Source organism: Scyliorhinus torazame, chromosome 4 (genome assembly GCF_047496885.1).
Source record: "Scyliorhinus torazame isolate Kashiwa2021f chromosome 4, sScyTor2.1, whole genome shotgun sequence".
NCBI classification, from domain to species: Eukaryota; Metazoa; Chordata; class Chondrichthyes; order Carcharhiniformes; family Scyliorhinidae; genus Scyliorhinus; species Scyliorhinus torazame.
In genome coordinates, this window is record NC_092710.1 from 179,824,690 (window position 1) to 179,847,685 (window position 22,996).

The 22,996-nt window shown below is 50.3% G+C and overlaps 1 protein-coding gene across 1 annotated transcript in view; it reads right to left on the reverse strand.

The window, feature by feature from the left end:
* Positions 1–22,996, reverse strand: part of cimip2c (ciliary microtubule inner protein 2C) — a 77,483-nt gene that overhangs the window by 10,961 nt on the left and 43,526 nt on the right. The window contains exon 3 of the mRNA XM_072500693.1: positions 18,045–18,157. Within this exon, the coding sequence (XP_072356794.1) occupies positions 18,045–18,157 (113 nt within the window). The remainder of the gene's footprint in view (positions 1–18,044; positions 18,158–22,996) is intronic.

A 22,996-nucleotide genomic window follows, 5' to 3' on the forward strand; every position in this document is an offset into this window, starting at 1 on the left:
CCCAAGGTCCCACACTTCTTCTACATCACTCATACATTCTCCCAATTATCGTACATTCCTTTGCCTTGTTTTCCATTCTCAAATACATCACTTCACACTTCTCTGTGCTGAATTCCATTTGCCACTTTTCTACCCACTTTCCTGCAGTTTACAAGTTCCTTGTTATCCATTTTTGAGACATGTCACAATGACACAAATTATGGTTTTTTAAAATATTTGCAAAATCCATTTGGAAAAACCTGTAGAGGCTACCATCATATCCACACAGTAGATTCAGATAAATATATTTAGGAATTATGGTATTATAGGTATTACGGTACCTGACAGGCTAAAGCACCATTGGTGGAAACTGTATGCTTTCTATTGGTTAGAATGTACGATAGCTCCACCCTGATAGGCGGGGTATAAGAACCCGTGCCGCCCCAGCAGCCCTCATTCTGTACCTGAGCTGCTCGGGGAAACATCTAGCTTATTAAAGCCTTCAGTTGGACTACAACCTCGCTTTAATGGTCATTGATCGTGCATCAATTTAATAAGCTAGTTTTTTTTAAGAAGAAAGGATGGGGCTCTGAATCAAGCCAGAGTGTCTGCAACTTAGCCCCCACGCGGCGAACTCAGTGGCAATCTTTAAGCATTGGCTGGCGTGCTTTAAAGGGTATCTCGAGACAGCCAAAAACACACCCACCGGACAGCAGAAACTGCACGTCCTGCACTCAAGGGTGAGCCCGGAGATTTACACCCTCATTGAGGAAGCGGAAGACTTCGATGCAGCAATAGGGCTGCTAAAAGGACACTATGGGCGGGAGCTGGCGCGAATCCCGCGCCCACCGTGTCCCGAAGTCTCCGCCACCAGAGATTCGGTGGGGCCGGGAATCACGCCGTGCCGGTCGGCGGGGGCGGGAATCGCACCGCGCCTGTCGGCGGGCCCTCCCCCGCCGATTCTCCGGCTGCGATGGGCCGAAGTCCCGCTGCTGGAATGCCTGTCCCGCCAGCGTGGATTAAACCACCTTTTGAACGGCGGGACAAGGCGGCACGGGCAGGCTCTGGGGTCCTGGGGGGGGGGGCGTGGGGCGATCTGGCCCCGGGGGGTGCCCCCACGGTGGCCTGGCCCACGATCGAGGCCCACCGATCCGCGGGTGGGCCTGTGCCGTGAGGGCTCTCTTTTTCTTCCGCCTTCGCCATGGTCTTCACCCTGCGCATGTGCGGGGATGATGTCAGCAGCCGCTGACGCCCCCGCGCATGCGCCGACCCTTGTCGCCCGGCAAATACCTTTCGGCCCCGGCTGGCATGGCGCCAAAGGCCTTTCCACTCCATTATGCCAGAACCCCCCGCCCCGCCGGGTAGGGGAGAATCCCGCCCTATATTCGCCCACAAAACCAGGTCTACGCCCGGCACCTGCTTGCAACAAGGCGACAAACCCCTGGGGAATCGCTGGGTGAATTCTACCATGCACTCCTGGTGTTGGGCAGAAGCTGCGGCTGCCCGCAAGTTTCGGCGAGCGAACACACGGAACTCTTAGTCCGGGACGCTTTCGTGGCAGGTATGCTATCGTCACAAATCCGCCAGCGCCTGTTAGAGAAGGACACCCTGGGTCTCAGGGAGGCACGGGCCCTTGCAGGCTCCCTGGACGTGGCATCCAGGAACCCCCGCGCTTACGTTCACGACCACACGGCGGCCGCCTGGGCAGCGTGGAACCCCTCCGCAGCCGACCCCAAGACTTCCCCCATTCCCCCACAGGCCTGCGCTGCAAGGCGGCCTGGCAACCCCGAGGGGCCCCGCTGCTACTTTTGCGGGCAGGCCAAGAACCCCCGCCAGCGCTGCCCGGCCCAGCGCTGCCTGGCCCGCGCATCCACCTGCAAGGGATGCGCAAAAAGGGCAATTTCGTGGGTGTATGCCAGGCCCGAGCGGTTGCCGCGGTCTCCAGTGGCGAATGCAGACCACAACCACAAACATCTCCACGGGCCCCGTGGAGCCAGCGGTCGCCGCCACCTCCGTATCCCAGGGCCACGTGCGGACTCCGGTCGCCGCCATCTTGTTCAGCGGACGCCACATTGGAGGGATGGGCGCCACCATTTTGTGCACCCCCAGCCATGTGCGACCAATGGGAGACGCCATCTTGGATGAACATCCAGGACCCCAGCTCGGCTGACCACACACTGCCCGAACAGAACTCTCAACTGCTGCGATTAGCCTCGGTGACTCTGGATCAGTCTCGGCCTCGAACACTCTCAACCGCTACGATGACCGTATTCATCAACGGGCACGAGACATCCTGCCTAATCGACTCTGGGAGCACGGAGAGCTTCATACACCCTGACATGGTAAGTCACAGCTCCCTCCTCATCCACCCCATTAATCAAAAAATCTCCTTGGCTTCCGGTTCCCACTCAGTGGAGATAAAGGGGTTTTGTGTAACAAACCTCACAGTCCAGGGAAGGGAGTTCAAAAATTTCCGTCTCTACGTCCTTCCCCACCTCTGTGCGGCTACACTCCTGGGTTTAGACTTCCAGTGTAACCTTCAAAGTCTGACCTTCCAATTCGGCGGCCCTATACCCCCCCTTACTGTCTGCGGCCTCGCGACCCTTAAGGTCGACCCACCTTCCATGTTTGCGAACCTCACCCCGGATTGCAAACCCGTCGCCACCAGGAGCAGACGCTACAGTGCCCAGGACCGGATCTTTATTATGTCAGAGGTCCAAAGGCTACTGAGGGAACGGGTCATTGAAGCCAGTAACAGCCCCTGGAGAGCTCAAGTAATGGTGGTAAAGACCGGGGAAAAGCATAGGATGGTCATTGACTACAGTCAGACGACCAACAGGTTTACGCAGCTGGACGCGTACCCTCTCCCCCGCATATCCGACCTGGTAAACAGGATCGCGCATTATAAGGTCTTCTCCACGGTGGATCTCAACTCCACCTACCACCAGCTCCCCATCTGCACTAGTGACCGCAAATACACTGCCTTCGAGGCAGATGGGCGGCTCTATCACTTCTTCAGGGTTCCCTTCGGTGTCACCAACGGGGTCTCGGTCTTCCAGCACGAGATGGACCGAATGGTTGACCGGTACGGTTTACGGGCAACATTCCCGTATCTCGATAATGTCACCATCTGTGGCCACGACCAGCAGGACCATGACACCAACCTCCGAAAATTCTTCCAGACCGCTAAAATTCTTAACCTTACATACAACAAGGATAAATGCATGTTTAGCACCGACCGTCTAGCCATTCTCGGCTGCGTAGTGCGAAATGGAGATATAGGCCCCGACCCTGAACGCATGCGCCCCCTTATGGAGTTCCCCCCCCCCTCACTGCTCCAAGGTCCTGAAACGTTGCCTAGGGTTTTTCAGCTACTACGCTCAGTAGATCCCCAACTACGCGGACAAGGCCCGTCCCCTGATCCAATCCACAGTTTTTCCCTTGTCGATAGAAGCCCGCCAGGCCTTCAGCCGCATCAAAGCAAACATTGCAAAGGCCACGATGCACGCCATCGACGAGTCTCTCCCCTTCCAGGTCGAGAGCGATGCGTCCGACGTAGCTCTGGCGGCCACCCTCAAACAAGCGGGCAGACCCGTGGCCTTCTTCTCCCGTACCCTCCATGCTTCCGAAATCCGCCACACCTCGGTCGAAAAGGCGGCCCAGGCCATAGTAGAAGTTGTGCGACATTGGAGGCATTACCTGGTCGGCAGGAAATTCACCCTCCTCACTGACCAACGGTCGGTGGCTTTCATGTTCGATAATGCACAGCGGGGCAAGATAAAGAACGACAAGATCTTGCGGTGGAGGATCGAACTCTCCAGCTACAACTACGAGATCTTGAATCGTCCCGGGAAGCGAAACGAGCCTCCTGACGCCCTGTCCCGCGGCACATGTGCCACCGCACAAGTGGACCGCCTCCGAGCCCTCCACAAGGACCTCTGCCACCCGGGGGTCACTCGCTGCCCTACTCCATCGAGGAGGTCAGGACAGCCACCAGGGACTGCCAAATCTGCGCGGAGTGCAAACTGCACTTCTACCGACCAGAGAAAGCGCACCTGATAAAGGCTTCCCGTCCCTTTGAACGCCTCAGCATGGACTTCAAAGGGCCCCTCCCCTCCACCGACCGCAACACGTACTTCCTGAACGTGATTGACAAGTACTCCCAGTTCCCATTCGCCATCCCCTGCCCCGACATGACCGCAACCACCGTCACCAAGCATCTTTGCACTGTTCGGGTTCCCCGCTTACATACACAGTGATAGGGGGTCCTCCTTTATGAGCGACGAACTGCGTCAATTCCTGCTCAGCAAGGGCATTGCCTCGAGCAGAACGACCAGTCACAACCCCCGGGGTAACGGACAGGTAGAGAGGGAGAACGGAACGGTCTGGAAGACCGTCCTACTGGCCCTATGGTCCAGGAATCTCCCAGTCTCCCGCTGGCAAGAAGTCCTCCTGGATGCCCTCCACTCCATCCGGTCACTGCTTTGTACGACCACCAATCTGACACCTCACGAACGTCTTCTTGTCTTCCCTAGGAAGTCCTCCTCCGGGACCTCGCTCCCGACCTGGCTGGCAGCACCTGGACCCTTCCTGCTCCGAAAACACATGTGGGCGCACAAGTCGGACCCGTTGGTTGAGAGGGTCTATATGCTCCATGCCAACCCCCAGTACGCCTACGTGGCGTACCCCGACGGTCGACAAGATACGGTCTCCCTACGGGACCTGGCGCCCGCCGGAACCCGACGCACATTCCAGCCACCAGTCCCACCCTCCCCTCCACCGCAGCACCTTACAGGAGGATCAGTCCTTCCGCCGCCCCGTCTAGGCCCCCCCACCAACCGACGCCCCCCGCAGGCGCTCCCTTCCCAGGTCAGCCGTTTTCCCCACCAGCGCCGTCTAGGGGTGACGAAGCTGCCATGGAGATCGAAGCCACGCTCCGGGAGTCACAGATGCCCGAGCCTCCACCGGAGTCACCACCGAAGCTCCGACGTTCACAGAGGACGACCAGGGCCCCCGATCGACTGATTGCTTCATTTTAACTGTAATCTGTAAATATAAACCATCAATGTACATACCTACCAGACTTGTAAATAGTTACTAAACACTGTATGAAGGTATTACGGTACCTCCATAACTAATTATACCATGTTGTTATGTTTTGTAGTTACTGGTCACCACCCCCACCGGACTCTTTTTTTAACAGGGGGTGAATGTGGTATTATAGGTATTACGGTACCTGATAGGCTAAAGCACCATTGGTGGAAACTGTATGCTTTCTATTGGTTAGAATGTATGATAGCTCCGCCCTGATAGGCGGGGTATAAGAACCCGTGCCGCTCCAGCAGCCCTCATTCTATACCTGAGCTGCTGGGGAACACATCTAACTTATTAAAGCCTTCAGTTGGACTACAACCTCGCTTTGCTGGTCGTTGATCGTGCATCAGGAATAAACTATTAAAATACCTGGAAATAGGGCAGCACGGTGGTGCAGTGGTTAGCCCTGTTGCCTCATGGCGCCGAGGTCCCAGGTTCGATCCCGGCTCTGCGTCACTGTCCGTGTGGAGTTTGCACATTCTCCCGTGTTTGCGTGGGTTTCGCCCCCACAACTCAAAGATGTGCAGGGTAGGTGCATTGGTCACGCTAAATTGCCCCTTACTTGGAAAAAAATAATTGGGTACTCTAAATTTAAAAAAAAAAATACCTGGAAGTATTTCAATTATTGTAAGACAGACTTTTTTTATTCATTCACAAAATATGGGTCTCATTGGCTAGGTCAGTATGCGTTGCCTGTCCTTAATTGCCCTTGAGAAGGTGGTGGTGAGCTGCCTTCTTGAAACGCTGCATCCCAATTGGTGTAAGTACACCCACAGTGCTGTTCAGGAGGGAGTTCCAGGGTTTTGACCTAGCAACAGTGAAGGAATGGACATATTTCCAAGTCAGGATAGTGAGTGTCTCTAAGGGGAACATCCAGGTGCTGATGTTCCTTTGTATATGCTGCACTTGTCCTTCTTGAAGTGGAGATGCCGGCGTTGGACTGGGGTGAGCACAGTACGAAGTCTTACAACACCAGGTTAAAGTCCAACAGGTTTGTTTCGATGTCACTAGCTTTCGGAGCGCTGCTCCTTCCTCAGGTGAATGAAGAGGTCTGTTCCAGAAACGCATATATAGACAAATTCAAAGATGCCAAACAATGCTAGGAATGCGAGCATTAGCAGGTGATTAAATCTTTACAGATCCAGAGATGGGGTAACCCCAGGTTAAAGAGGTGTGAATTGTACCAAGCCAGGACAGTTGGTAGGATTTCGCAGGCCAGATGGTGGGGGATGAATGTAATGTGACATGAATCCCAGGTCCCGGTTGAGGCCGCACTCATGTGTGCGGAACTTGGCTATAAGTTTCTGCTCGGCGATTCTGCGTTGTCGCGGGTCCTGAAGGCCGCCTTGGAGAACGCTTACCCGGAGATCAGAGGCTGAATGCCCTTGACTGCTGAAGTGTTCCCCGACTGGAAGGGAACATTCCTGCCTGGTGATTGTTGCGCGATGTCCGTTCATTCGTTGTCGCAGCGTCTGCATGGTCTCGCCAATGTACCACGCTTCGGGACATCCTTTCCTGCAGCGTATGAGGTAGACAACGTTGGCCGAGTCGCACGAGTATGTACCGCGTACCTGGTGGGTGGTGTTCTCACGTGTAATAGTGGTATCCATGTCGATGATCTGGCACGTCTTGCAGAGATTGCCATGACAGGGTTGTGTGGTGTCGTGGTCACTGTTCTGAAGACTGGGTAGTTTGCTGCACACAATGGTTCGTTTGAGGTTGCGCGGTTGTTTGAAGGCAAGTAGTGGGGGTGTGGGGATGACCTTGGCAAGATGTTCATCGTCATCAATGACGTGTTGAAGGCTGTGAAGAAGATGACGTAGTTTCTCCGCTCCATGGAAGTACTGGACGACGAAGGGTATTCTGTCGGTTGTGTCCCATGTTTGTCTTCTGAGGAGGTCGGTCCGGTTTTTCGCTGTGGCGTGTTCACCTGAGGAAGGAGCAGCGCTCCAAAAGCTAGTGACATCGAAACAAACCTGTTGGACTTTAACCTGGTGTTGTAAGACTTCGTACTGTCCTTCTTGAAGGTAGTGGTCATGGTTTTGGAAGGTGCTGTCTAAGGAGCCTTGATGAGTACCTGCAGTGCATCTTGTAGATGGTACCAATGTGCGTCTGTGGGTGTGGGGGGGGCGGGGGGGGAGTAAATGTTTCTGAAAGTGATGTCAATTAAGCAGTTTGCTTTGTTCTGGATGGTGTTAAGTTTCTTGAGTGTTGTTGGAGCTGCACTCATCCAGCAAATGGAGAGTATTCCATCACACTCTTGACTTGTACCTTGTAGAATGTGAACCAGCTTTGGGGAGACGTGAGTTCCTCACCACAGGATTCCTAGCCTCTGTCATGCTCTTGTTGCCACAGTATTTATATCGAAGCATATAAACATAGAAAACAGGAGCAGGAATATGCCGTTCGGCCCTTCGAGCCTGCTCCATCATTCATTATGATCATGGCTGATCATCCAACTCAGTAACCTGTTCCCACTTTCCTCCCATATCCTTTGATCCCTTTAGCCCCAAGAGCTCCATCTAACTTCTTCTTGAAAACATACAATTTTTTAGCCTCAACTGCTTTCTGTTGCAGTAAATTACACAGGCCCTGTGGTACAGAAATATTCTCTGGGTAAAGAAATTTCTCCTCAACTCAGTCCAAAATTGTTTACCCCATTATCCTTAAACTGTGACCCCTGGTTCTGGACCACCTGCCATCGGGAACATCCTTTCTGCATCTATCCTCTTTAGTTCTGTTAGAATTTTATAAGTTTCTATGAGATCCCCCCCTCATTCCTCTGAAGCGTGTCCCGTTCATTTTATGATCAATGGGTGCTCCCAAGATGTTGATAGCTGAGGATTCTGTGATGGTAATGAAATTGAATGTCAAGGGATGATGGTTAGGTTCCCGCTTGTTCGAGATGGCCTGGAACTTGTGTGGCATGAATGTTACTTGCCACTCGTAAGCCCAAATCTGGATATTGTCCAGCTATTGTTGCATTTCGATGTGGACTGTTTCAGATCTGAGGAGTCGTGAATGCTGCTGAACATTGTGTAATCATCAGAGAATATCCCCAGTTCTAACATTATGGTGGAAGGAAAGTCATTTATGAAGTAGCTGAAGACAGTTAAGCCTAGAACACTCCCCTAAGGAACACCTGCAATGATTTCCAGAAGTTGAGATGACTGACCTCCAACAACCAGGACCATCTTCTTTTGTGCTAGGTATGACTCCAAGCAGCAGAGAATTTTCCCATTCATTCCCATAAGTGATTTGAGTTTTGCATGGGCTCCTTGATGCCATACACGGTCAAATATAATAATAATAATAATCGTTATTGTCACAAGTAGGCTTACATTAACACTGCAATGATGTCACTGTGAAAAGCCCCTAGTCGCCACATTCCAGCGCCCATTCGGGTACACTAAGGGAGAATTCAGAATGTCCAAATTACCTAACAGCACATCTTTGGAGATTGTGGGAGGAAACCGGAGCACCTGGAGGAAACCCATGCAGACACGGGGAGAAAGATCAGACTCCGCAATGACAGTGACCCAAGCCGTGAATCGAAGGGTAGTCATTCTCACCTCAACCCTGGAGTTCAGCTTTGTCCCATGTTTCAGTTAAGGCTAGAATGAGGTCAGGAGCTGAGTGACTATGGCGGAATCCAAACTCAGTGTCAGTGAGCAGGTTATTGCGGATTAATTGCTGCTTAATTGCACTGTTGATGATCCTTTCCATCACTTTACTGATGGCCAGTAGGCTGCTGGGGTGGAAATTGACCAGGCTGGATTTGTCCTGCTTTTTATTTGTGTACACGACATACCTGGGCAATTTTCCACATTGCCAGGTGGATGCCAGTGCTGTAGCTGTACTGGCTTGGCATGGGGCGCAGTAAGTTCAAAGGCACAGATCTTCAGTACTAGTACCGGGATACTGTCAGGACCCACAGTCTGTGTAATATGCAGTGCCTTCAGCCAATTCTTGATATAATGTGGAGTGAATCGAATTGACTGAAATCTGGCAATTGTGATGCTGGGAGCCTCCAGAGGAAACTGAGATAGATCATCCACTCGGTACATCTGGCTGTAAATTGTTGCAAATGCTCAGCCTTATCCTTTGCACTGACATGCTGGGCTCAACAATCATTGAGGATGGGGATATTGGGTACCTCCTCCTCCAGTGAGTTGTCTAAATGTTTTCTCTGTCGGGCTAAAAATATGTTTTGTGTTTTAAAATCCTTTTCTTTACTAATATAAGGGGGGGATTCTCCATCCCACCAGACCCATTTTTTTCTGGTGCACCTCCGCCAGCAGCAAGATCCTCCATCCCGGCAGCCGGTCAATGGGGTTTCTCATTGAGGCCAACCCCACACCGTCGGGAAATCGACAGCCGTGAATGCGCTGCCGGTGAAGTGGAGGATCCTGCCAATGGACAATCTCGCATGCATCACATCTGTCCCTTTGAATGAATTTTGATTGCACCCGAGTAAAGCACAATAAAATCTGAAAAGTTATTGGTGCCAGCAGTGCACGTTGATCAGAGTATTTACACTTTCCCACCTTTGCGGAACAGGGGAGAAAACGGTTTGCTGGGTTGCAAAAATCTGAAAAGCTTCCACAACTGCATGTTGCAATACCTAATGAGCATAGATATTTGTTAAGTGGCTTGAAACTTTAATTTTTCTGCTCAAAGAAGAGCTACACAGTGTGAGTTTCACATTTCCTTAAGCTCTGGGGTGGGCTTCTCCGACCCCGGGCCGAGTCAGAGAATCGCCGGGGGGGGGGACCGTGCGAATCGCGCCACGTCGCCCCGACGCCCGGAAGCGATTCTCCGCAGAGCGGAGAATCGGCACCATTGGGCTGGTGTGGTCGGCGCGGCACCGGTCGGGGGCCGCTCTACGTGACCCCCAACCCCCGCAATTCTCCGGCCTGGCTGAAACAAGCGGCCGTTAAAAAAAAACAAGTTCTGCCAGCGCCATTTTAACCTGCTCTGAGTCAGCCTCCTTTATTCCGCGCTGGCCTGTACTCCTGCGCCATGTTGGGTCGGGACCGGCGTGGACAAGGGAGACACCGCGCTTGTGCGGAAATCGCGCCGGTGGGACTGCGCATGCGCAGGTTCGCGCCAGACCCACTGCGCATGCGCACATCCCCCGGTGCCCATTCCATGGCCGGATCAGCAGTTGACGATGCCAACACTTAGCCTCAGGATCGGAGAATCCCGCCCCTGATATGCCCAGTGTTGTGTTAATGAGCATGGCAGTACATTTGATGGAAGGTGGATTTGAATGATGGATGGGTCCCTCCTGATGATTCATTTATTTTCCCTTTCTTTATTTTTGCCATTATCATTTTTGATCCATGGATGCTTAATGGACATGTATCTTTAAATCAAACAACAGAATGAGGAATTCAATAAGTTGCTCCATAGTATTTGGTGCTGCTAGCTTTGGACAGCAGTGCCCAGACATTGTGGCACCTGAGAGATGGGGTGGGACTCAGTTCGATTGATTGGCTGGTGGTCAATGAATTGGTCAAAATGCCATATTCTGCCCGGTAACAGATGCTGATTGAATCATGCCTGAATGGGATAATTTCCAGAGACCGAAGGAAAGCAGAGTTAAGACCTGGACACATAGGCACAGGACTTGCTCCCTCTCTCTTCTTTCCCTCTCTCTCTCTCTCTTCAGAAAGGCTGTGAGCTGATATATTTATGAACCTACAGAGAATCTGAATGAATACATCTACAGTGAAACCATTACAGTCTGAAAACAGAGACCTGGATCTGAGAGCTTACATTGAAGGAAAGTGTGCTCAAAGATAACCATCTGAAACAAAGACTCTTTTTCCTTTTACTTACTATTTTCACCCCTTTCCTCCCCTCTGTGTGTATCTGTCTTGGGTGTGTGTGTGCGTGTGTGTAGGGGGTGGGGAGGCAAGTTAAATAGGAAATTATGTATTCGATCATAGTTAACTAGTTGTATTTACTGCATGTTTCACTATAGTTCTTGTTATTAATAAAATGTCATTGTGTTTAAATTTACAAACCTGGTGACTGTAATTATTGGGCAGCCAAGGGCCAAAGATTTGGGGTATGTTTCTTAGAATTATTTATTAATTCATTTGTGTTGCAACTCTGGGTCAAGGACGACAGGGTGACGCGCCAAATGGGTATAATTCAAAGTAACCTCTCAATTGCACCCCAACCACCTGATGTCAACGAACCTGACAAAATCAACTAGTTAGAATTATACATGGGGACTGGTTAGTTATTGATGATACAACAAAGTTATTGGTGCCAGCAGTGCACATTGATCAGAGTGTTTCCACTTTCCCACCTTTGGGGAACAGGGGAGAAAACGGTTTGCTGGGTTGCAAAAAGTTTCCAAAGTAAATGTGCTCATACTTTACATAATGTAATGTATATTCCAGGTGTACTTCATCAAAATCCTGAGATGCAGAAGGGCCATATTATATAATTCATCAGGCCATGGCCTAAATGTGGTAAGTGGTCAAGGCTGCAGCGATGAAACTTGATGCTCTTGCACACATCCATGTATTTCCCTGACCTTTGAAAGAACATGATTGTGAATTGGCTTAAATAGAATATAGTGTACCAACTTCAAGGCTAATAGGTAATTATGTGCACATTCCTGATCCTGATCCACCACTAGATGTAAATTGATGGAAACCTCCTTTCCATTTACAGTGAAAGTAATGATAAAAATGGTAATGCATGTTCTTAAATGCAGCGAAATTGTTGAATTGATTGGTTCGGGCTAAATTAAACATCTATTTTTTTCCATGAATTGCTGTGTATTGAAATTTTAAAGGTTTAGTATATATCTCCTGGTAGTGCTGAAAATAATCCGCGACATAAAATTCAGCACCAATTAAAACAAAAGTTTCAAATTAAAAGGAAAAATATACTGTGGACTCTGTGAAAACCATGAACAAAGACCTAATAAGAGGGAATAAGAGATCTTTCTTAGAACACATCTGGAGTGCTGTGCACTACAAGACCCCTAATATTCCTGATCTATAGGTTTTTCTTACCTGAATGATTCTAGCTCATGACACAGCTGAGGCCATTACTTCACATTTGACTGTTAAGCGAGTCACAGCACCACATAGTTTATGATGCACAGCAATTGTGGGCATCAAAGGTTCAAGTCAAACACCAACCATTTGAGACATTTATAATCAGACCTTCTTTGTCACCGAATCAAAATTCTGAGCTACCCTAATGATAAGGGTATTGGAGTACCTTTGCCACAAAGTCCACATCAGTTCAATCCCCCCCACCCACCATCTCCATTCAGTCCTCAAGCACAATCCTAAGCTTCTGGCTGCTTGTCATTTTATTTCCCCACCTTTCTGTCCATGTGTCCCGTGAAACCCAATGGAAGCTCGAGGAGCCGCACCTGTCTTTCGACTGGGCAACTGCTGTATGGGCTCAATGTTGAGTCCAGCAACTTTAGATCTGCACCCAGAAGGACAAGGCCAGCAGTCACATGGGAACACCACCACTTGGAAATTCCCCTCTAAACCGCTCACCACCCTGACTTGGAAATATATCATTTTTCATTCACTGTCGCTGGGTCAAAATCTTGGAACTCCCTCCCTAACAACACTGTGAGTGTATCTAGCTACATGGAATTCAGCGGCTCAAGAGGCAGCTCACTACCTCCTTCTCGAGGACAATTAGGGATGGGTAATATCTGCTGGCCTAGCCAGCGAGACCCACAGCCCTGGAATGATTTTTTAAAAATACAACCATGGTTGAAACGTTTGAACTGCATCTAACAAATTTACCATGTCAGATGAACTCCCCGAACTTTAATCCAAGTTTAGTGTACTGTCGTATAATCAAGCCGCTCTGTGTCACTGATTTACATCAGTTATCAAAAACAAAGTTACGTATAGTAACACAATGGGCACGTAGGGCACGCCTACGAGACATTCCAGTCCCACGCCGGCGCACCAGTTTCCCGGTGACGAAGGGTGAAGTCACCAGGGAATCCCGTTGACAATGGCAGTGTTGGTAAATCCAGCTGGCAGGTAACCTCCGCCATGTTAAAACAGCCGGCAGTTGTGTTGCTCACTTTTGGTTGGCGCTTAAATGTTGCTCGTTGTGTCTTTACTTAATTTGCTCTGTTTCTATAACCTTTGCTCGAGAGTCGCCAGGTATCTTTATGATACCACCACGAGGTTCAAGTTCGAGTGCTGATCAATAACTCAATACACCAGTTAGTACGTTTCAAATCAAAACACATGAAATGAAAATGAAAATCGCTTATTGTCACAAGTAGGCTTCAATGAAGTTACTGTGAAAAGCCCCTAGTCGCCAGATTCCGGCGCCTGTTCGGGGAGGCTGTTACGGGAATTGAACCGTGCTGCTGGCCTTCCTTGGTCTGCATTCAAAGCCAGCGATTTAGGCCTGTGCTATTTATTATTTATTATACACAGTCAATCACTACTCATGCGTAAAACTCTACTTACCAGACTATCTCTAACACTAAAAGGCCTATACTTAGATTTGGAACTAGCCCACCAGGTCAGGGGAACAAATGGCCTTTCGTTCGATTCTGAGTCTGCAGGATTCAAAGCTGGTATGGATTGGTAGCTAGGAGCGCCTATCTCGTAGCATGCGTTGACTGGAGACTTACTTGGTTGGTGCAGCTACTAGGCAGGTCACTGTCAAGGGTTGTTTCGAGCTGCTGAGAGACCCTGCCAAGAAGGACAAATTGAATTTGAGGACTCTATTTTATAGTCCCCAGGGGCTTTGTGTCATTCGGGGGGGACCCCGTACCTGGTTCCAAGTGATTGGACTAAGTTCTGATCACTTGGATCGATTTCTCCAATACTGGAGCTGTTCCCTGATCGCTGGGCGGTTCCTAAATGTCCGTTGGCCTTCCTTTGTCTTGGCTCCTGCTGGCGCCGAGGAGTCTGGCTTGGCCTTGTTTACCTTAACTGTTTCCAATTGTTCCCGGGGATCGCTCATTAATATGCAGATGGTTGTTAGTTTCCGTGCCGTCTGGGTTCCTGCAAGTTCTGATACACAGGAAACTTTGCACCTGCTGTTTTTCCTGCGTTGACTGAATTTCCCTGCATTCTTAGCTGATCTCCATTTTAAGTCGGGAAGTGGCCAACCCAGGTGGCTACAGTTAGTCGGTAAATCCCGCCCAGTGCTGTTGCCTGTAACCGACAGCGACATTTTTACAACCAGCTTCATGGACAACTTTTAATTATTTTTCTGAAGCAACATCAATAGAAGAAGATTTAGATAAAATCTTCATTTGAAAGATTCACTCCATGCCCAACTAGGTCCAATGGGCTACAAGGTGGCCCCGGTCTGCACTGCAGCCCCGACCCCCGCATGTTCCCCTCCCCCACTCCCCCAACCCCCTCATCTCCATACCCACCACCGGCTATTCCCATGGCACTCTGCCCGCACTCCTGGTGAGTGTACCCATACAGCTGTAGGCACTCTGGGCAACCACGGGCTACGGTGGGCGGTCAGTGGGGTGCACAGCCTTCGCAATGGCGGTCCGTGCCTGAACACCCCAGACCCAGGGGTCACTTCAGCCCAGTGGGCTGATCCTCCTCCAAAATCCCCCTCCCCAAACTATTCCACTGTCGCCTGTTGCTGGCCTACCTCCCCAGCTCCCTCTCTATTGCTGCAGCCTGTCCCCAGCCTCTTCCCTAGCCTCCACCCTTCAACTGCGACTGGTCCCAGCCCCCAGCCCTTGGCATCTGCACTGCAGCCTGTTCTCAGCATCCCACCCATCACAGCAACCCGTTCCCGGAACCATTATTGCATGCCTCCCCCCCACTGTCTCCCATCGTGGTCCATGATACAGGCATTATTCAAGATAACGAGATTCAAAATACAGGACCTAACTAAGGGTGTCAGATAATGGAATGGTGCCGAATGCACTGAAATCCAAACTATCCAGTACAAAACCAGATAAATGGCCACTCTACCGTAAAAACCTGTTTTCAAAAGTGTATGAAACATTACAATACGTATATATATATATATATATATAAGCACCTTTAACAAATTAAAATGGCCCAAGTCTCTTCACGGGAGCCTTATAAAACAAACTATGATCACAAAAGGAGATATTAGAGGTCAGATGACCAAACGTTTGGTCGAAAAGCTAGATTTTAAGAAGTGTTTTAACGGATGAAAACAAAGTAGAAAGATGGAGAGGTGATGAGGGAATTCCAGAGTTAGGCCCATCCCTTGGTTGCCCCTGCTACTCCCCTCCCCCCCCCCCCCCCCCCCCCGCTCCGGCCCTGGCAGATTCGCACCTTCCCCCCAACCAGCCCGCTGGACAGTCAGCCCACAGTTGCGCCTCTGGGAACATGGCCTACCTCCTCCTCTCTCTCTCAGCCGCAGTGGCGCCTGTTCACCAATTTTTAAAACCACAAGTGAAACTCGCCATCGGTAATTCCCCCCGGCAGAGGCAGAGCATTGCAGCAGCCCAGGAGAATACCGGATCGGGCCCATTAATGATATGCCAACGGTGTTTACTGTACGTGCAGAGTAGTATGCATTGCATTCCGTCAGGCACCCAGTGACAGCCACGATTTATGGCTGACGGGGTTCTCTGCCCAATCACGTTTTCCAATCCTGGCATTGGCCATCAGAGAATCCCACCCCAGGACTTTCAGATTGGCTAATGTAGAAAAATTATACTTTCCAAACCTGTGGGGCACAACAGAGCAAAGAGGCAACAAAGAAAATCTAATGGTTCAGCATTAGTAGTCATTGTTGTCAGAAGCTTAACTGATTGAAATGTTTTTCTCCAACTTCCTAATGCAAAGTATAAAATGCTCCTTTTGCAATATTTGCATACTAATGGCACTACAATGCTTTAAACGCATTAAAATACTGTTAGACCAGATAACAGCCTCGCATCTTGGAGAGTCCAATCTGCAGATCACTCTGTGCTCCTTCATCAACTGAACAGTTAAGGATCATTTTGTCATCCCTCCCTAACCTAGATAATGAAAGCTCTCAAATCCTATCATAGCAACATGTTATATTTCTTTGTTGCCACAAAGAGAAAAGGGAGTTCTGCACACTCTGGATTCTTGTAAAACACGATGAGAGGTTTATTAAGGGTTTTGCTCGAACAATCAAGATGGTGATCTGTTCAAAGCTTGCGCAAATGCTCTGCTGATGTCACTACATGTCACGCGACGCAGAACCAGCAAGAATGCATTCCTAGATACATAACACAACCATTGAAATTTAATTCAATAGATTTGGTTAAAAAAATAACTCTGATAACTTCCATTTTATAGTTATAAACTGAATTGATTCACTGAAGTCCGTCATGTAAAGAGCGTGAAAACTTTACCCAGTCTAGCCTACATGTGACTCCAGCCCCACACAACTCTTTTGATGCCCTCTAAACTGCCTGAGCAAGTTACCAAGCTGGAAGCAACATCCTGTGGTTCAGTAATTATGAATAAATCAGCAACAAACCATGTTACAACACCTTGGGCTAGTGTGCAGTAGATTCCAGCCCCACAGACCCCGGAGTCCCAATTCGTATAAAATTTACAGAATCCCTGGCCCCCTGGACTGCTCAATAAATTAAGCCACCAGGTTTGTAAGTTGAATACAATAGCTGTTTATTTATAACAGGAACAAAGTGAAAATATGCAATAATTATAACAGAGTAATGGACTGCTGATCTACTACCCCCCCCCCCCCCCACACACACTTTCTACCGTCCCACCCTCTCCCAAAGACACACAAGGCAGACATACACAGAGGGAGGGGGAGGGGTAACATAATAGGAATAAAAATGAAATGAAAGATGAGCATCCTTGGTTCCAATGTTCCATGATGCTTACGGATTGAAGCCACCAGTTAGAGATGGTCCCTCGGTAGAAACACTTGGTCATACTCCCAGACAATAGGTTTTCCTCTGGAGAGGCACTTTAATTTTCCCACCCTGGGCATTCACTCAAAGGAACAGCCTCAAGCTTGTTCAACTCTTACTGGTTTCCAACTCCACCAGAATGATTGAGATAAGAACAGAGTTCCCAACACAAGATTTTAAACAACTGACACTGCCTTTAACTGATAGCTGGGCTGGGTTTCTTTGCAATTCAGTCTGACTGTGGAGAGAGAAAGGTCTTTACTTTGGATCTTCAGAATAATCCATTAGATGAAAGGGAGGGCAGAGCTATTACCCTCCAACTTCTGACATCAAATCGAAAGTAAAAGAGAAAACACAGTCAGAGGAAAGATCATTCCAGAGAAAACCCCGACCAATCACAGGGGCCATTGATAAGGCCCGACAATTCAAAACAGTCCATTGGCCGACAGCCAAATCCATTATGAGGTGGCAGCACTGATCTCCGTTGAATCTGCAGATCCAAAATATAAACAGCTCTTTGCAACCTGCCTTGCCTGAGGTCATAAATCAATCCTCAGTTTACCAGCCCTCGAATTAAAGGTGAAGTCCATTTTAAAGGCAGAGAGTCATTAAATAGCCCATGTACAAAAATTGAAATAGCAGAAATTTAAAAGTGGAAAAAAGGACAAACAGGAATTTAGAGGAGGATCTGTATACCCACGATAACACTGCTGTAGTCTACAATCACATGGGACTGCCATCTGGCCATTATTTGAGTTGAGATTTTCCAGTTATACCAACTGAACTGCCTGTGTTCCTGTACAAAGGAGGCCTTGTGTATTCATGGAATATGTATCTTTCGGTGGTAGATGTAAAATGTATTTGGAAGATCTTTAGAATTTATCAGTACATGAGGGAGTGTAAAGCACACTGAACCATGCCATTGTGTGGAAGAAAATAAATCTAACTTTCTGTTTTTTCTTCATTCCCAATTGATCCCAAACAGTAAGAGGTTTGTTAACATAATTTCGCTAAATCAATGATTTGCTTAAATGATACTGTAATAATTCACTTTGAGTTCATTCCACACGCTCATACTCACATATTTGGTAAACAAGGGAATGTGTCCACTTCTGTTCCAGCCATTACAAAATGATCCACTCTGCGTACTGTGCCTGTCTTATCCTTGTAGTTCACCCGGTGTTGCTGGGCTAGCTGTAGTTAAAAAAAGAAAATAACTGTTAATTATTTCTTGTTTATTTCTTGTTCCCACTTTGCCTAGACATAAATATAATGTCTATGTCCTCCTAGCAATTTGCTATTTCATAATTTTCTTTTGCAAAATTGGGACAATCAACCTTTTCTTTGTTAACTGAATTCGACAATATGACAGGCTCAATTTGTCAGTCAGCTGCAAAGGCATTCCTGTGTCAAAGCACTGGCTGACAGACAGCAACTTCAGGATTGCCACACTAATCTGTGCATTCTCAATCTACTGAATTTGTGATTGGGTCTTGCGATCAGGTTCAGGGGGGAAATGAGGGGCTGGCAAGAATAGGTAGTGAGAAGCTGTGGCTGCTGGTAAAAAGGATAAAGAACGAGAGGGCACAGATTTAAAGTGATTTGTAAAAGAAGCAAATATGATGTGAAACGAGCAGTTCGGGTCTGGAATGCACTGCCCGGAAGCGTGGTGGAGGCAGGTTTCATGCAAGGCATTCAACAGGGCATTTGACGATTATCAGAATTGAAACTAATATGCAGGGGCACGGAGGGAAAATCAGGGGAATGGCACTAAGTCATGATGCTTGTTTGAAGAGCCGGTGCAGACAAGGTGGGTCAAATGGTCTCCTTCTGTGCAGTAATAATTCAGTAATTCTCAGGTTCTGTGACAGTGAATGTTGACAATTCATCGTCAACACTTGTCCTCGCCACCCCTCAGGCCCTGCAAAATCTGGGCCATGTTATTCTTTTCTGTCTGGCATTATAATTTCATTGTATAAATATTTTAAATCAGTGTTTCCTGACCAAAAATCTGAAATATTTGAAAGGAAAAGTATAATTAAATAAATTAAAAATTAATAATTTATAGGAATTGAGAAGAAAGTACACCCAGAATGAAATATAATGTGAATAGAACTTGACACTTAATTTTCCAGATCTTTTGTGTTGTTGTCATGTGGTAATGTTAACCCCCTGTATATTAGATTTCTGGGTACAGAGGATAGAGGCTAGCCAATGGTAATGTTTGGAAAGCAGTGTGGCAAGCAGGAGAAATTGAATCTAAAACTTGGTCATGTATGCTGCACAAATTTTATGGAAAGATAGTGTGAAATGTAATGCCCCCTGGGGGCGAGATCCAAGTCTGGGGGGGGGGGGGGGGGGGGGTAGCCCCTGCCCCTGCCCCCAATTCTCTTACAGAACAGTCTTCCTGCCCAGATGCTAATTGAGGTCTTTGGGAGGGGGTGGGGTTACAGGGAGGGGAGCCATCGTTTAAAGGCACGCAATGCCTGACAGAGGGGCCCAGTATTGGGAAGGAGAGGGCCCACAAGGAGCCACTACTCGCCTTTTCCTCCTATTCACTCTTCCCCACTTTGCCAGAAAGCCCCGCTCCCCATGGCTCCCATCCCTCCCTTAATTACCTTTCTCCAGGAACCTAATGATGATTCTTTATGAAAGCTCAAGTAAATAACTGACACTCACGACTGGTAGTGGAGTGATATCGGCTTCTGATTGGCTAACAGCTCTCGGGAGAGAAATTTCCGCCTTACTGGGGGAGGTCTTGCAATTAAATGCCCACCCGCCCTCCCCCCCCATCTGGGTGATGGGAACCCTGGCAGCAGGGTTTGCATTGTCAACTAGGAACTTAGTTCTCCCGGGGCTACCAGTGATTAGCTCAGCAGGGGTGCTATCAGTTTTTCAGGTGGGCATATCCCCTCGTCCATATTAAATTCTGACCAGCGTAAATTGAGATACACTTTCTTCGTTCACACTATAAACGCAAAGGGTTTACCTGTAAATAGTTAACATTACTCTGACGTTCAAAAGTGGAGTGATTATCGACCACTAGCAGAAACAAAATCCTTCAGTATTTAAGAATAACAACTTGTAATCCTGTGGCAGTCTTGGCAAATGTTCTGAGAAATTTTGACAGAAAATCTGGGGCGAGATTCTCCGACCCCCCGCCGGGTCGGAGAATCGCCGGGGGCTGGCGTGAATCCCGCCCCTGGCGGTTGCCGAATTCTCCGGCACCGGATATTCGGCAGGTGCGGGAATCGCGCCGCGTCGGTTGGCGGGCCCCTCCCCCCCTCCCCCGGCGATTCTCCGGCCCGGATGGGCCGAAGTCCCGCTGCTAGAATGCCAGTCCCACCGGCGTGGATTAAACCACCTCTCTTACCGGTGGGACAAGGCGGCGCAGGCGGGCTCCGGTGTCCTGAGGGGGGCGCGGGGCGATCTGACCCCGGGGGGTGCCCCCACAGTGGCCTGGCCCGCGATCGGGGCCCACCGATCCGCAGGCGGGCCTGTGCCGTGGTGGCACTCTTTTCCTTCCGCCTTCGCCACGGTCTCCACCATGGCGGAGGCGGAAGAGACTCCCTCCACTGCGCATGCGCGGTGATGCCGTGAGCCGCCGCTGACGCTCCCGCGAATGCACCGCCCGGCAACGTCATTTCCCGCCAGCTGGCGGGGCGGAAATTTGTCCGGCGTGGGCCTAGCCCCTCAAGGTTAGGGCTCGGCCGCTCAAGGGGCAGAGGATTCCGCACCTTTGGGGCGGCGCGATGCCGGACTGATTCGCGCCGTTTTTGGCGCCGGCCGGCGGACATCGCGCCGATTACGGAGAATTTTGCCCCTGTCCAAACAGAAAATAAAGATAAGGGCCGAGATTCTCCGATCCCGCGCCGGGTCGGAGAATCGACGGGGGGGATGCGAGAATTGTGCCACGTCGCTCCGACGCCGGGCCGCCGATTCTCCGGCGACCGGAGAATCGGTTCCAAACGCGCCTGCGCAGTCGCCACCCCGCCGGTCAGGGGCCGTTGAAAGCAGCCCCCGCGGCGATTCTCTGCATTCGACGGGCCAAGTGCCTGCCGGGTACCGCCACGTCACGGTGGCTTTCCGAGGGTTGACCTTCGAGAAGGCTGCTCTGCCGCCTGCAGTGGTGATCTCAGATACAATAGCCATTCTCTGATGTCTGCAATAATGATCTCAGATACACTGTCCCTCTGATATGGGGTGAAATTCTCAGTAATCGACGCGGTGTCCGCCGACCGGCGCCAAAAACGGCGCAAATCAGTCCGGCATCGTGCCGCCCCAAAGGTGCGGAATCCTCCGCACCTTGAGCGGCCGAGCCCTAACCTTGAGGGGCTAGGGCTGCGCCGGACTGATTTCTGCCCCGCCAGCTGGCGCGGAAATGACATTGCCGGGCAGCGCATGCGTGGGAGGGTCAGCGGCTGCTCACGGCATCCCCGCGCATGCGCAGTGCAGGGGATCTCTTCCGCCTCCACCATGGTGGAGACCATGGCGAAGGCGGAAGGAATAGAGTGCCCCCACAGCACAGGCCCGCCCGCGGATCGGTGGGCCCCAATCGCAGGCCAGGCCACCATGGGGGCCCGCCCGCGCCGCCTTGTCCCGCCGGTAAGAGAGGTGGTTTAATCCACGCTGGCCGGACAGGCATTCCAGCAGCAGGACTTCGGCCCATCCGGGCCGGAGAATCGCCGAAGGGTGCCCGCCAACCGGCGCGGCTTGATTCCCGCCCCCGCCGAATCTCCGGTGCCGGAGAATTCGGCAACCGGCGGGGGTGGGATTCACTCCAGCCCCCGGTGATTCTCCGACCCGGCGGGGGGTCGGAGTATCCCGTCCATGGTGTTGATGCGTTTAAAAGGATGTAGTCAGCAGACACAAAGGGTGCGATCTAACGTGTGCATCGCATTGGTCACGAATCCGAGCAAGCCGGTTAAATCGCAGGAAAGTCCAAAATCCGGAACAGCGCCGCCTGGCGATTGGTTTCTGATCGAACCGGCCCGCTCCCGTTTGCGAATTCCGATCCACGACGTAGCGAGAAACCAATAGTCCACAATTAAGTCCAATCTTCATATCGCTAACGGGAAGAATCCCGTATCAAATGGCATCCCACGATCTAACTGGCTCCCGAGCAAGCGATCTTAAATGTGGACCAGGCATCACGGCACCTGGGGGGTCACCCAGGCCATTGGAGATCCCTGGGTGGTCAAGGACAGGGCAGGGTGGCAACCTGTGGCACCCAGGCATCTTGCTACTGCCACCCTGGCATTACCAATAGATAGAGGGCCTCAGCGGATAACTCCCCCCCCCCCGCCGCATTCCCCCGTAACACCTGTGCAGGGCACCCCCCCCCGGCCCGATCACCACCGTGCAAAAACTGCCAGCTTGGCACTGTTAGCCTGGCACCCAGGCAGTGTTCCTGCCAGCTGACAGTACCACCAGGGCACCTTGGCCGTTCCAGGATGCCCTGGGGTAGTGGTAATGCTGTGCTGGGTGTCGTCAACATGTGTGTAAAAACTAACACGGTGCTTTTATTTGGGTAGCACTGTGAAGTGCAGCTACTTCAGGGAGTGTCAACACTGCCTTTCCGAGACCCAGGCTCAGCTGGTCCCCGCTGACAGCACCTGGTCAGGGCCGCTGCTCAGGGTCATGAGCCTCACTGCCTTATGGGTGCCTCGGGAGGGACTAAGGCTAAGGGAGTAAACCCAAACAGAAAATCCGAGTGGAGCCCCGTAAGGTGGTCTTGCGTTATTTTTGGCTTGCTCCTACAGCAAAACCGGTGCCAAACGCTGTGCTCTGGACTCCTTTGGACCCGCCACCAAGGCCAAGAGGGGGATTTTGAAGCTTGGGCAGCCCAAACCTTCACCCAGGAACCCTCCATGGAGAGGCACGCCATAGTCACCTCACAGTGACCAAACCAACATGGTAGGCAGCAGCTACTGGTTATAAGCCAAACTCAATTGGCATAGTGATTCGGCATCACTGGCTGCCTTTGATGGTGGGAGAGATCATCATGTCTCCTCGGACAGCTACCACCCATGT